The sequence below is a fragment of the Oncorhynchus clarkii genome, unplaced genomic scaffold, assembly GCF_045791955.1.
Source record: "Oncorhynchus clarkii lewisi isolate Uvic-CL-2024 unplaced genomic scaffold, UVic_Ocla_1.0 unplaced_contig_13680_pilon_pilon, whole genome shotgun sequence".
Taxonomy (NCBI): Eukaryota; Metazoa; Chordata; class Actinopteri; order Salmoniformes; family Salmonidae; genus Oncorhynchus; species Oncorhynchus clarkii.
In genome coordinates this window covers 7,523-24,210 of record NW_027258294.1, presented here as the reverse complement: position 1 = coordinate 24,210, position 16,688 = coordinate 7,523, and the positions used below count along the sequence as shown (strand labels likewise).

Genomic DNA, 16,688 nt, shown 5'->3' with positions numbered 1-16,688 from the left:
TGTATTGTATGCTGTACCTGTATTGTATGTTGTACCTGTATTGTATGCTGTACCTGTATTGTATGCTGTACCTGTATTGTATACTGTACCTGTATTGTATGTTGTACCTGTATTGTATGCTGGACCTGTATTGTATGTTGTACCTGTATTGTATGCTGTACCTGTATTGTATGCTGTACCTGTATTGTATTGTATGCTGTACCTGTAGTGTATTGTATGTTGTACCTGTATTGTGTACCTGTATTGTATGCTGTACCTGTAGTGTATTGTATGCTGTACCTGCATTGTATTGTATGCTGTACCTGTAATGTATTGTATGCTGTACATGTATTGTATTGTATGCTGTACCTGTAATGTATTGTATTGTGTACCTGTAGTATATTGTATGCTGTACCTGTAATGTATTGTATGCTGTACCTATATTGTATTGTGTACCTGTAGTATATTATATGCTGTACCTGTAATGTATTGTGTACCTGTAGTATATTGTATGCTGTACCTGTATTGTATTGTATGCTGTACCTGTAGTGCATTGTATGCTGTACCTGTAATGTATTGTATGCTGTACCTGTATTGTATTGTGTACCTGTAGTATATTGTATGCTGTACCTGTAATGTATTGTATGCTGTACCTGTAGTATATTGTATGCTGTACCTGTATTGTATGCTGTACCTGTAGTGTATTGTATGCTGTACCTGTAATGTATTGTATGCTGTACCTGTATTGTATTGTATGCTGTACCTGTAATGTATTGTATGCTGTACCTGTAATGTATTGTGTACCTGTAGTATATTGTATGCTGTACCTGTATTGTATTGTATGCTGTACCTGTAGTGCATTGTATGCTGTACCTGTAATGTATTGTATGCTGTACCTGTATTGTATTGTGTACCTGTAGTATATTGTATGCTGTACCTGTAATGTATTGTGTACCTGTAGTATATTGTATGCTGTACCTGTATTGTATTGTATGCTGTACCTGTAGTGCATTGTATGCTGTACCTGTAATGTATTGTATGCTGTACCTGTATTGTATTGTGTACCTGTAGTATATTGTATGCTGTACCTGTATTGTATTGTGTACCTGTAGTATATTGTATGCTGTACCTGTATTGTATTGTATGCTGTACTTGTATTGTATTGTATGCTGTACCTGTATTGTATTGTATGCTGTACTTGTATTGTATTGTGTACCTGTAGTGCATTGTATGCTGTACCTGTAATGTATTGTATGCTGTACCTGTATTGTATTGTGTACCTGTAGTATATTGTATGCTGTACCTGTAATGTATTGTATGCTGTACCTGTAGTATATTGTATGCTGTACCTGTATTGTATGCTGTACCTGTAGTGTATTGTATGCTGTACCTGTAATGTATTGTATGCTGTACCTGTATTGTATTGTGTACCTGTAGTATATTGTATGCTGTACCTGTAATGTATTGTGTACCTGTAGTATATTGTATGCTGTACCTGTATTGTATTGTATGCTGTACCTGTAGTGCATTGTATGCTGTACCTGTAATGTATTGTATGCTGTACCTGTATTGTATTGTGTACCTGTAGTATATTGTATGCTGTACCTGTAATGTATTGTATGCTGTACCTGTAGTATATTGTATGCTGTACCTGTATTGTATGCTGTACCTGTAGTGTATTGTATGCTGTACCTGTAATGTATTGTATGCTGTACCTGTATTGTATTGTATGCTGTACCTGTAATGTATTGTATGCTGTACCTGTATTGTATTGTATGCTGTACCTGTAGTGCATTGTATGCTGTACCTGTAATGTATTGTATGCTGTACCTATATTGTATTGTGTACCTGTAGTATATTGTATGCTGTACCTGTAATGTATTGTGTACCTGTAGTATATTGTATGCTGTACCTGTATTGTATTGTATGCTGTACCTGTAGTGCATTGTATGCTGTACCTGTAATGTATTGTATGCTGTACCTGTATTGTATTGTGTACCTGTAGTATATTGTATGCTGTACCTGTATTGTATTGTGTACCTGTAGTATATTGTATGCTGTACCTGTATTGTATTGTATGCTGTACTTGTATTGTATTGTATGCTGTACCTGTATTGTATTGTATGCTGTACTTGTATTGTATTGTATGCTGTACCTGTATTGTATTGTATGCTGTACTTGTATTGTATTGTGTACCTGTAGTGTATTGTATTGTATTGAACACCGATCCGTCCTCCATGCATTCCCTACTGGGCTTCACAAAGCCATGCAGTAGTCAGCCAGCCATTCGAGATAGAAATTGGCTGTGGGCACTGATCTAAGATCAGCTTACCCTCCCCCAGTCCAAACCTTTTTTAACCTGAACCTTAATAAAATATATAAAACTGATCCTAGATCAGCCTCTGGGGCCGACCTACTCCTATTCCTGTCCAGCCAGGAAGCCAGCCAGTCAGTCAGTCAGCCAGCCAGCCAGCCAGCCATTCATACAGGCTGATGTTACGCCGGAAAGCGTAGATGACAATATGATGATAATAGTTGTTAATTACTATAGCCACAATATGATGATAATAACAGTTGTTAATTACTATATCCACAATATGATGAAAATAACAGTTGTTAATTACCATAGCCACAATATGATGAAAATAACAGTTGTTAATTACCATAGCCACCTGACTTTTCTCTTCCTCCTTCATTTAGAAGGAAAAACACAAGAACACAAGAAACATTCACATTATATGGCTTTGTTAAGGCTTCTACCATGTTGAGGATAATGGATCAAGCATAAGCTGCACATTGTAGATGCATATAGTATAACATGGTATGGTACGCATTCTGTGTGCTTAGGAATTTCCTCAGTACTGATCTCACCTAAACTAACTGGTTTCATGTCATCTACGTTTTCCATATACTGTCAGTGAGTTTTAGCATGGTTGAACGAGGCTATGTGAGTTTTAACATGGTTGAATGAGAATAAGTCATTTCAGCATGGTTGAACGAGGCTAAGTGAGTTTTAGCATGGTTAAACGAGGCTAAATTAGTTTTAGCATGGTTGAACGAGGCTAAGTGAGTTTTAGCATGGTTGAACGAGGCTAGGTGTTGTTTTAGCATGGTTGAATGAGGCTAGGTGAGTTTTAGCATGGTTGAATGAGGCTAGGTGAGTTTTAACATTGTTGAATGAGGCTAGGTGAGTTTTAACATTGTTGAATGAGGCTAGGTGAGTTTTAGCATGGTTGAACGAGGCTAAGTGAGTTTTAGCATGGTTGAACGAGGCTAAGTGAGTTTTAGCATGGTTGAATGAGGCTAGGTGAGTTTTAACATTGTTGAATGAGGCTAGGTGTTGTTTTAGCATGGTTGAATGAGGCTAGGTGAGTTTTAGCATGGTTGAATGAGGCTAGGTGAGATTTAGCATGGTTGAATGAGGCTAGGTGAGTTTTAGCATGGTTGAATGAGGCTAGGTGAGTTTTAACATTGTTGAATAGTTTTTGTATCTGGGCACTTTGGTTTTATGGTCCTCACTAGATCAGTTGTGTTACATGGCTCAACCCTCTAGATCAGTTGTGTTACATGGCTCAACCCTCTAGATCAGTTGTGTTACATGGATCTAGGTGAATGTGTGAACATCTCCAACATACCTGCAAGGAACTGCATTTAATCTTTATTCCCACGCCACCGTGACCAACCTCATTCTGCTCTTCTGTTTCCAGTATGGCCTGTAAAAAGGCTCTCCTCTCGTGGCTGGAGGACTTCTGGTCAAACATCCCGGCTTGAATCACCTTCTGGTCCACGTTCAGTTTGTACTTAGCAGCCGCTAGGATCTTCTCCTCCACACTGTTGACCGTACACAGACGCAGAACACGCACCTCGTTCTTCTGACCAATACGATGAGCCCTGTCCTGGGCTTGGAGGTCCTGGGAGCCAATCAGAACAGAGAAACTAGAGGGTTAGCCAGGGGTAACTAGAATATTTGTGTGTGTGTGTGTGTGTGTGTGTACCTGGTGAGGGTTCCAGTCAGAGTCAAAGATGACCACAGTGTCCGCAGCCTGCAGGTTGAGGCCCAGTCCCCCGGCTCTGGTGCTCAGTAGGAACACAAAGTACTGGGAACCTTTCTCATTGAACTTCTTCAGCAGCGCCGCACGGTCCTCAGACTTGGTGGTGCCTACAACACACAGCAACACATACCACAAGCACCGTACTTCAATACACCTGACATAAACTGATGAAAACAGGTGAAAACATTGTTGAGGCGCAGGTAAAGGAGGCTGCATTTGGATTAGGTTAAAGTTAAGACAATTTCATACCGTATAGGCATAGGTAGTGGAAGTTGAGGTAGGGTTAAAGTTTAGGGTCAGAGATGCATACAGTCGAGGCGCAAGTCAATCTAAAATGGCGCTGGAAGAAATGGCAGCAGTTGTCACGTTCTGACCATAGTTCTTGTGTGTTTTCCTTGTTTTAGTGTTGGTCAGGACGTGAGCTGGGTGGGCATTCTATTTTGTGTGTCTAGTTTGTCTAGTTCTATGTTTGGCCTGATATGGTTCTCATTCAGAAGCAGGTGTTAATAATTGTCTCTGATTGGGAACCATATTTAGGTAGCCTGTTTTGTGTTGGGGTTTGTGGGTGGATGTTTCCTGTCTCTGTGTTCTCTGCACCAGATAGGACTGGTTTGTGTTGGGATGTGTGGGTGGTTGTTTCCTGTCTCTGTGTTCTCTGCACCAGATAGGACTGTTTTGTGTTGGGATGTGTGGGTGGTTGTTTCCTGTCTCTGTGTTCTCTGCACCAGATAGGACTGTTTCGGGTTTTGCCATGTTTATTGTTTTGTAGTGTGTTCATGTTGAGTTTCTGTCATTAAATAACCATGGACACTTATCACGCTGCGCTTTGGTCCTCTCCTTCCCAGGAAGAAAGCCGTTACGGGCGCCCAACCAATTGTGCTACTATGTGTTTTTTTTCTGCGATATTTGTAACTTATTTTGTACATAATGTTTCTGCAACCGTATCTTACGGCAGAAAAGAGCTTCTGGATTTCAGGACAGCGATCACTCACCTCGGATTAAACAAAGATTTTATCTACAACAAGTAAGAAGCACAGGACATTCTCCAAACACCCGACAGGGCTGACATCCCCGTTATTTGCAAGAGGAAGCGACGCAGGTAGAGGACAATGAGCCGGATTGTCACGGCTTCCGCCGAAGTCGGCTCCTCTAATTGTTCAGGTGGCGTTCGGCGGTTGACGTCACCGGTTTTCTAGCCATCGCCGCTCCATTTTTCATGTATCCATTTGTTTTGTCTTGTTCCCTGCACACCTGCTTTTCATTCCCCAATCAATCTACATGTATTTATTCCTCTGTTCCCCATCATGTCTTCATGTAAGATTGTTTGTGTGATACATGTTTTTGTACGCACTAGGCTTGTGTGTGTGAATGATTACAGACCCGTAGCACTCACATCCGTAGCCATGAAGTGCTTTGAAAGGTTGGTAATGGCTCACATCAACACCATTATCCTAGAAACCCTAGACCCACTCAATTTGCATACCGCCCAAACAGATCCACAGATGGACAAAAGGAACACTTATATGAGAATGCTATTCATTGACTACAGCTCAGCGTTCAACACATAGTGCCATCAAAGCTCATCACTAAGCAAAGGATCCTGGGACTAAACACCTAACTCCCATCCGGGACTTCCTGACAGGCCGCCCCCTGGTGGTGAGGGTAGGTAACAACATATCTGCACGTTGATCCTCAACACTGGAGCTCCCCAGGGGTGCATGCTCAGTCCCCTTCTGTACTCCCTGTTCACCCACGACTGAATGGCCAGGCACGACTCCAAAACCATCATTAAGTTTGCAGACGACAGTGGTAGGCCTGATCACCGACAACGACGAGCCTATAGGGAGGAGGTCAGAGACCAGGCCGGGTGGAGCCAGAATAACAACCTCTCCCTCATGTGATCAAGACTAAGGAGATGATTGTGGACTAGAGGAAAAAGAGGACCGAGCACACCCCCATTCACATTGACAGGGCTGTAGTGGAGCAGGTTGAGAGGTTGAGAGCTTCAAGTTCATTGGTGTCCACATCAACAACAAACTAGAATAGTACACACACACCAAGACAGTCGTGAAGAGGGCACGACAAAGCCTATTCTCACTCAAGAAACTAAAAAGATTTGGCATGGGTCTTGAGATCCTCAAAAGGTTCTACAGCTGCAACATCGAGAGCATCCTGACTGGTTGCATCACTGCCTGGTACGGCAATTGCTCGGCCTCTGACCGCAAGGCACCGCAGAGGGTAATGCGTACGGCCCAGCACATCACTGGGGCCAAGCCTCCTGCCATCTACACCAGGCGGTGTCAGAGGAAGGCTGTAAAAATTGTCAAAGACCCCAGCCACCCCAGTCATAGACTGTTCTCTCTGCTACCGCATGGCAAGCGGTACCGGAGTGCCAAGTCTTGGACAAAAAGGCTTCTCAACAGTTTTTACCCCCAAGCCATAAGACTCCTGAACAGGTAATCAATTGGCTACCCGGACTATTTGCATTGTGTTCCCCCCCAACCCTTCTTTTTACGCTGCTGCTACTCTCTGTTTATCATATATGCATAGTCACTTTAACCATATCTACATGTACATCCTACCTCAATCAGTCTGACTAACCGGTGTCTGTATGTAGCCTCGCTACTTTTATAGCCTCTCTACCCTATATAGCCTCTCTACTGTATATAGCCTCTCTACTGTATAGCCTCTCTACTGTATATAGCCTCTCTACTGTATATAGCCTGTCTTTTTACTGTTTTATTTATTTACCTACCTATTGTAAACCTAATACCTTTTTTGCACTATTGGTTCAGCGCACGTGACAAATAAACTTTGATTTGACTTGAAGTAGGGGAAATTGAGGTATGGTTAGGGTCAGAGATACATACCGTCGAGGCGCAAGTAGAGGAAATTGCGGTAAGCAAAGTAGTCCTCCATGATGGTCATGAGTGATGTCATCTGACAGAACAGCAGAACTCTGTGGTTGGTGACATGCAGCTTGGGAAGGATCCGGTCCAGCAGCTCAAACTTCCCTGATGCACGGTACAGCTCGTGTCTGGGGTGGAGGGCAAGGAGAATAAATAACCATCTGGTCCCAGAAGGGAAAAGTGTTGTCTGGGGTGTTTAGCGTTCGGCTTTTGAAGGAAAGTCATGTTTTGTTTAATAACTGAATGGGCAATGTTGAGTATCTTAATATCTTACCCGCTTATAACGCCGTTCGGGAAGCCTAAGTGCTCAGCAAAGGACTCCTGTGAGACAAGACAGATAGTGGAAAATCAGAATTGAATTAAAAATCTATTTTCTTAGAGTTTATTTGTGATTAGCCGGCACATCTACATAGTTATCAGATAACAAATCCTAACTCCACTAAGTAAATATTGTAGATTGAATTGTGTGAATTAAAACAGACACAAATGAAACATCTGCATGCAGTCTGGGACCAACTAAAATGTTGCCGAACTCTTCTAGTAAACAACTCATTAAAGGTTTCACTGCCGGGACAATAAAACAAGAGCATGATGGTGGGCTGTGGCTGGGTGTCACATCTCAGACAGGCCTGGGGTGGCTAGTCTTACCCTGCCAGACAGACGTCTACCCTCCAGGCAAGTCTTACCCTGCCAGACTGTGGGGTCAGGTTTATGCTCCAGAAAAAGCAGTAACACTGCTGATTCAACTTATATGTCTGTGTTGAAGGCCGTGTCTAAGCTTGACACTTACATGAAACTTCTGCTACTTCTCACTGTGTGTGGATTTCTCCTCAGTCTGGGCATAATCAGGCTACGGAAAGTGCATACAGTGGGCAAAGTCATCAGCACTCTGCCCACCAGCCTTCAGAAAACTTGTACTTTGAGACAGAGAGGCACCTTTTCATAATAACGTTGGGAGGAAATACATTCCTAGCGTGTGAGGAATATGTTTGATGGCCTCATAAATGCTAGCCAGCTAGCTAATATTTAGAAAAAAACTATTTTTTTGTTTGGCTAGAGTTATGGTAACCTGTTTGCAATCACTTTAGCTGTGTCTGCTAGCTTGCTGGCTAACTACATAGGTTAGCTTGCTAGTTAGCTACAGTAGTTAGCTACTGCCATCAAGTTGTTGCTGTGTTATCATATTTTGCCTATTCCACAGTTTGCAGGATGCATACTGACAATTTAATATAGCGCAGGAAAAGGGAATCCGGATTCAATGTGGACACATTTAAATAGCTGTAGACACATGATGCGTTCAGAATTCCATGACCAGAACTCCATAATCAGAATAGAAAAACTGCAGTAACTGTGAAGTCTAGACATAGCAGAACACTGATTCGTTGGTAACTTGAATCAGGGGTGTTACGGCATGTAAGCTAGCGTTCCTCAATGTGTTGGAACATTGTAACATATCTCTACATTGGAACATGTAGGAGTGGTTCTAGATCTAACATACCTCAATGTGCTGGAACACGTAGGAGTGGTTCTAGATCTAACATACCTCAATGTGCTGGAACACGTAGGAATGGTTCTAGATCTAACATACCTCAAAGTGCTGGAACACGTAGGAGTGGTTCTAGATCTAACATACCCCAATGTGCTGGAACACGTAGGAGTGGTTCTAGATCTAACATACCTCAATGTGCTGGAACACGTAGGAGTGGTTCTAGATCTAACATACCTCAATGTAGTGGAACATGTAGGAGTGGTTCTAGATCTAATGTACCTCTATATTGGAACATGTAGAGGTGTCTAGATCGAATGTACCTCAATGTGTTGGAACATGTCATGTACCTCAATCTGCAGGAACATGTAGGGGTGGTTCTAGATCTAATGCACCTCAACATGTTGGAACATGTAGGGGTGGTTCTAGATCTAATGCACCTCAACGTGTTTGAACATGTAGGGGTAGTTCTAGAACGAACTTACCTCAATGAGTTAGAAAATGTAGGGGTGGTTCTAGAACTAACTTACCTCAATGTGTTAGAACATGTAACCTACCTCAATGTGTGTGAACATGTAAAGGTGGTTCTGAGTGGAATGTACCTCAACGTGTTGGAACATGTAGGAGTGGTTCTAGATCTAATGTACCTCAACGTGTTGGAACATGTAGGAGTGGTTCTAGATCTAATGTACCTCAATGTGTTGGATAAAACATGTAGGAGTGATTCTAGATCTAATGTTACTCAATGTGTTGGAACATGTCATGTACCTTAATGTGCTAGAACATGTAAACTACCGGTCAAAAGTTTTAGAAGACCTACTCATTCAAGGGTTCTTCTTTATTTTTACTATGTTCTACATTGTAGAATCGTGATGACATCAAAACTATGAAACAAAACGTGGAATCATGTAGTAAGCAAAAAAGTGTTAAACAAATCAAAATACATTTAATACTTGAGATTATTCTAAATGTAGGGGTGGTTCTAGAACTAACGTACTTCAATGTGTGGGAACATGTAGGGGTGGTTCTAGAACTAATATATTTCAATGTGTGGGAACATGTAGGGGTGGTTCTAGAACTAACATACCTCAATGTGTGGGAACATGTAGGGGTGGTTCTAGAACTAACATACCTCAATGTGTGGGAACATGTAACGTACCTCAATGTGTGGGAACATGTACGGGTGGTTCTAGAACTAACATACCTCAATGTGAGGAAACGTAACGTACCTCAATGTGTGGGAACATGTAACGTACCTCAATGTGTGTGAACACGTAATGTACATCAATGTGTGTGAACATGTAGGGGTGGTTCTAGAACTAACATACCTCAATGTGTGTGAACACGTAATGTACATCAATGTGTGAGAACATCTAACGTACCTCAATGTGTGGGAACATGTAACGTACCTCAATGTGTGGGAACATGTAGGGGTGGTTGCAGATCTTCTTCAGCTGCATGATGGTGTTCATCAGGGTCTTCGCTCCTCCTTTACCCTGAGGACCACAATAACAATGTCACATATCTGAGCTGCTTGATCAGGGTCTTCGCTCCTCCTTTACCCTGAGGTCCACAATAACAATGTCACATATCTGAGCTCATCAGGGTCTTTGCTCCTCTACCCTGAGGACCACAATAACAATGTCACATATCTGAGCTCATCAGAGTCTTTGCTCCTCTACCCTGAGGTCCACAATAACAATGTCACATATCTGAGCTGCTTGATCAGGGTCAATAGTTAGAAAGAGAACTGACCGTCACAAAATGAGTTAACAGGATCTCTGCTTCCTACCTTCTTGTCTTTCTCTGATCCATCGGTGAGGAGGATTCCTCTGCCCTGCATGTGACGGTACAGAACCCTCTGGATGGCCGACATATCACACTTGATGACATACTCCACCTACAACATCAAGTATCTGTGGTTTGTTTACATCAAGTATCATTCAGTACCAAGTATCTGTGGTTTACATACTGTAACGTTTCTATAGTATAAGCCCTCTCACCTTCTCTGGAAGCTGGGACTCCACCTCCTTCTTGAGTCGTCTGAGCAGGAAGGGGCGGAGCACCTTGTGGAGACGGCGGATAATCAGGATTGTCTCTTCCTCATTCAAGTCCACCTGGGGATCAATCAGGGTCCTCCATTAACTTAATCTACTAACAAGCTAGTTACTAGTGTAGTTACTCTAGTGCATTTACTTGTGTAGTTACTCCAGTGTAGTTACTCTAGTGAAGTTACTAGTGTAGTTACTAGTGTAGTTACTCTAGTGTAGTTACTCTAGTGCAGTTACTCGTGTAGTTACTCTAGTGTAATTACTCTAGTGCAGTTACTTGTGTAGTTACTCTTGTGTAGTTACTCTAGTGTAGTTACTCTAGGGTAGTTACTAGTGTAGGTACTCTAGTGTAGTTACTCGTGTAGTTACTAGGGTAGTTACTAGTGTAGTTACTCTAGGGTTTATGAACTTTTATGTATGGTCATGGACAAAGTCACTACAACAGACCCGTCTGACTGAATATGGCCCAAAGTGCTGAATGTTGTCACCATCTCTCATCTCTAAAGCGTTGCACCACTTTCACAAGTATTTATTTCATTATTTCCGTTTCACAGCTGGACAGATGTTCCTTCTTGAAAATGTAAGGGATGAACGGCATGCATTTCACAGTGGCGCATAATAAATATTATTTCAAAAGAGGAGCATAGAGAAACAATGTATTTAGATATAGAGCTTTTCACATGGTGATCACTATTCACATATTATTATCTATAGTTATTCACATGGTGATCACTATTCACATATTATTATCTAGAGTTATTCACATGGTGATCACTATTCACATATTATTATCTATAGTTATTCACATGGTGATCACTATTCACATATTATTATCTATAGTTATTCACATGGTGATCACTATTCACATATTATTATCTATAGTTATTCACATGGTGATCACTATTCACATATTATTATCTATAGAGTTATTCACATGGTGATCACTATTCACATATTATTATCTAGAGTTATTCACATGGTGATCACTATTCACATATTATTATCTATAGTTATTCACATGGTGATCACTATTCACATATTATTATCTATAGTTATTCACATGGTGATCACTATTCACATATTATTATCTATAGAGTTATTCACATGGTGATCACTATTCACATATTATTATCTATAGAGTTATTCACATGGTGATCACTATTCACATATTAGTATCTATAGTTATTCACATGGTGATCACTATTCACATATTATTATCTATAGAGCTTTTCACATGGTGATCACTATTCACATATTATTATCTAGAGTTATTCATATGGTGATCACTATTCACATATTATTATCTATAGAGTTATTCACGTGGTGATCACTATTCACATATTATTATCTAGAGTTATTCACATGGTGATCACTATTCACATATTATTATCTATAGAGTTATTCACATGGTGATCACTATTCACATATTATTATCTATAGAGTTATTCACATGGTGATCACTATTCACATATTATTATCTAGTTATTCACATGGTGATCACTATTCACATATTATTATCTATAGAGTTATTCACATGGTGATCACTATTCACATATTATTATCTAGAGTTATTCACATGGTGATCACTATTCACATATTATTATCTAGAGTTATTCACATGGTGATCACTATTCACATATTATTATCTAGAGTTATTCACATGGTGATCACTATTCACATATTATTATCTATAGAGTTATTCACATGGTGATCACTATTCACATATTATTATCTATACAGTTATTCACATGGTGATCACTATTCACATATTATTATCTAGAGTTATTCACATGGTGATCACTATTCACATATTATTATCTAGAGTTATTCACATGGTGATCACTATTCACATATTATTATCTAGAGTTATTCACATGGTGATCACTATTCACATATTATTATCTATAGAGTTATTCACATGGTGATCACTATTCACATATTATTATCTAGAGTTATTCACATGGTGATCACTATTCACATATTATTATCTATAGTTATTCACATGGTGATCACTATTCACATATTATTATCTATAGTTATTCACATGGTGATCACTATTCACATATTATTATCTATAGAGTTATTTACATGGTGATCACTATTCACATATTATTATCTATAGAGTTATTCACATGGTGATCACTATTCACATATTATTATCTATAGTTATTCACATGGTGATCACTATTCACATATTATTATCTATAGAGCTTTTCACATGGTGATCACTATTCACATATTATTATCTAGAGTTATTCACATGGTGATCACTATTCACATATTATTATCTATAGTTATTCACATGGTGATCACTATTCACATATTATCTATAGTTATTCACATGGTGATCACTATTCACATATTATTATCTATAGAGTTATTCACATGGTGATCACTATTCACATATTATTATCTATAGAGTTATTCACATGGTGATCACTATTCACATATTATTATCTATAGAGTTATTCACATGGTGATCACTATTCACATATTATTATCTAGAGTTATTCACATGGTGATCACTATTCACATATTATTATCTAAAATTATTCACATGGTGATCACTATTCACATATTATTATCTAGAGTTATTCACATGGTGATCACTATTCACATATTATTATCTAGAGTTATTCACATGGTGATCACTATTCACATATTATTATCTAGAGTTATTCACATGGTGATCACTATTCACATATTATTATCTAGAGTTATTCACATAGTGATCACTATTCACATATTATTATCTAGAGTTATTCACATGGTGATCACTATTCACATATTATTATCTAGAGTTATTCACATGGTGATCACTATTCACATATTATTATCTAGAGTTATTCACATGGTGATCACTATTCACATATTATTATCTATAGAGTTATTCACATGGTGATCACTATTCACATATTATTATCTAGAGTTATTCACATGGTGATCACTATTCACATATTATTATCTATAGAGCTTTTCACATGGTGATCACTATTCACATATTATTATCTAGAGTTATTCACATGGTGATCACTATTCACATATTATTATCTAGAGTTATTCACATGGTGATCACTATTCACATATTATCTATAGTTATTCACATGGTGATCACTATTCACATATTATTATCTATAGAGTTATTCACATGGTGATCACTATTCACATATTATTATCTATAGAGTTATTCACATGGTGATCACTATTCACATATTATTATCTATAGAGTTATTCACATGGTGATCACTATTCACATATTATTATCTAGAGTTATTCACATGGTGATCACTATTCACATATTATTATCTAAGAGTTATTCACATGGTGATCACTATTCACATATTATTATCTAGAGTTATTCACATGGTGATCACTATTCACATATTATTATCTAGAGTTATTCACATGGTGATCACTATTCACATATTATTATCTAGAGTTATTCACATGGTGATCACTATTCACATATTATTATCTAGAGTTATTCACATAGTGATCACTATTCACATATTATTATCTAGAGTTATTCACATGGTGATCACTATTCACATATTATTATCTAGAGTTATTCACATGGTGATCACTATTCACATATTATTATCTAGAGTTATTCACATGGTGATCACTATTCACATATTATTATCTATAGAGTTATTCACATGGTGATCACTATTCACATATTATTATCTATAGAGTTATTCACATGGGGATCACTATTCACATATTATTATCTATAGTTATTCACATAGTGATCACTATTCACATATTATTATCTATAGAGTTATTCACATGGTGATCACTATTCACATATTATTATCTATAGAGTTATTTACATGGTGATCACTATTCACATATTATTATCTAAAATTATTCACATGGTGATCACTATTCACATATTATTATCTAGAGTTATTCACATGGTGATCACTATTCACATATTATTATCTATAGAGTTATTCACATGGTGATCACTATTCACAGGATATAACCCTATCTGGCTAGGATATAACACTATCTGGCTAGGATATAACCCTATCTGGCTAGGATATAACCCTATCTGGCTAGGATAAAACCCTATCTGGCTAGGATAAAACCCTATCTGGCTAGGATAAAACCCTATCTGGCTAGGATAAAACCCTATCTGGCTAGGATAAAACCCTATCTGGCTAGGATATAACCCTATCTGGCTAGGATTTAGGGTAAAGGTTATATCCTAGCCAGATAGGGTTATATCCTAGCCAGATAGGGTTATATCCTAGCCAGATAGGGTTATATCCTAGCCAGATAGGGTTATATCCTAGCCAGATAGGGTAAGGGTTATATCCTAACCAGATAGGGTTTTATCCTAGCCAGATTGGGTAAGGGTTATATCCTAGCCAGATAGGGTAAGGGTTATATCCTAGCCAGATAGGGTTAGGGTAAAGGTTATATCCTAGCCAGATAGGGTTAGGATAAAGGTTATATCCTAGCCAGATAGGGTAAGGGTTATATCCTAGCCAGATAGGGTAAGGGTTATATCCTAGCCAGATACGGTTATATCCTAGACAGATAGGGTTAGGATAAAGGTTATATCCTAGCCAGATAGGGTAAGGGTTATATCCTAGCCAGATAGGGTTATCCAGATAGGGTAAGGGTTATATCCTAGCCAGATAGGGATAACCCTATCTGGCTAGGATATAACCCTTACCCTATCTGGCTAGGATATAACCCTTAGGGCTATATCCTTAGGGTAAAGGTTATATTTAGGGTAAAGGTTATATCCTAGCCAGCTAGGATATAACCCTTACCCTATCTGGCTAGGATATAACCCTTACCCTATCTGGTTAGGATATAACCCTTACCCTATCTGGCTAGGATATAACCCTATCTGGCTAGGATATAACCTTTACCCTAAATCCTAGCCAGATAGGGTTATATCATAGCCAGATAGGGTTATCCCTATCTGGCTAGGATATAACCCTTACCCTATCTGGCTAGGATATAACCTTTACCATAACCCTATCTGGCTAGGATATAACCCTATATGGCTAGGATATAACCCTATCTGGCTAGGATATAACCCTTACCCTATCTGGCTACGATATAACCCTATCTGGCTAGGATATATCCTTTACCCTATCTGGCTAGGATATATCTTTTTAGGAAATTGATGCATTTTTATGTATGTTTTGGACCGTGTTTGTCACCTAACTTGACCTTGTAAAGTAGATATGCATTTGACACTCACCCTCTCCCCGGTCATGGCAAAGGGGGCATTGAACCACTGCTCGAAAGTGTTGCAGGACTTGAAGATGGTCGGCAGCAGGAAGTTGAGCAGGGCCCAGAGCTCAGGGAGCTTGTTCTGCAGTGGCGTGCCCGTCAGGAGGAGGCGCCGTGGGGCCACGTAATGGGTATTCAACACCTGGGTCAGCTTACAATGGTGGTTCTTCATACGGTGACCCTCATCAACAATCATGTACTTCCAACGGATCTGGGGAGTGGGGATGGTGTGTGTGTGTATAGGGGATAAAAGAGAAAAGAAAATGGGTTTTATTGCATCTGTGGCTTTGGGTTAAGCAACTGACCCTGCTGTAGAGTAACATGTAGAGGGTTAGGTAGGAGGAGGAGGACCTGACCCTGCTGTAGAGTCACATGTAGAGGGTTAGGGAGGAGAAGGAGGACCTGACCCTGCTGTAGAGTAACACGTAGAGGGTTAGGGAGGAGGAGGAAGACCTGACCCTGCTGTAGAGTCACATGTAGAGGGTTAGGGAGGAGGAGGAGGACCTGACCCTGCTGTAGAGTCACATGTAGAGGGTTAGGGAGGAGGTGGAGGACCTGACCCTGCTGTAGAAGTCACACGTAGAGGGTTAGGGAGGAGGAGGAGGACCTGACCCTGCTGTAGAGTCACATGTAAAGGGTTAGGGAGGAGGAGGAGGACCTGACCCTGCTGTAGAGTAACATGTAGAGGGTTAGGGAGGAGGAGGAGGACCTGACCCTGCTGTAGAGTAACATGTAGAGGGTTAGGGAGGAGGAGGAGGACCTGACCCTGCTGTAGAGTCACATGTAGAGGATTAGGGAGGAGGAGGAGGAGGACCTGACCCTGCTGTAGAGTCACATGTAGAGGGTTAGGGAGGAGGACCTGAACCTGCTGTAGAAGTCACATGTAGAGGGTTGGGGAGGAGGATCTGACCCTGCAGTAGAGTCACATGTAGAGGGTTAGGGAGGAGGAGGA

At 39.9% G+C, this 16,688-nt stretch overlaps 1 protein-coding gene across 1 annotated transcript; it reads right to left on the bottom strand.

The window, feature by feature from the left end:
• Window positions 1–2,642: 2,642 nt before the first annotated feature.
• On the bottom strand, window positions 2,643–15,946 carry LOC139396492 (probable global transcription activator SNF2L2; the record flags this gene model as incomplete). Its single annotated transcript, XM_071143514.1, has 9 exons — window positions 15,705–15,946; window positions 10,430–10,543; window positions 10,219–10,326; window positions 9,836–9,922; window positions 7,215–7,261; window positions 6,902–7,068; window positions 3,975–4,138; window positions 3,615–3,890; window positions 2,643–2,669 (listed from the first exon to the last, which is right to left on the bottom strand). Coding segments are annotated over exons 1-9 (1,218 nt in total), but the record flags the coding sequence as incomplete, so codon positions are not given.
• Window positions 15,947–16,688: the final 742 nt, after the last annotated feature.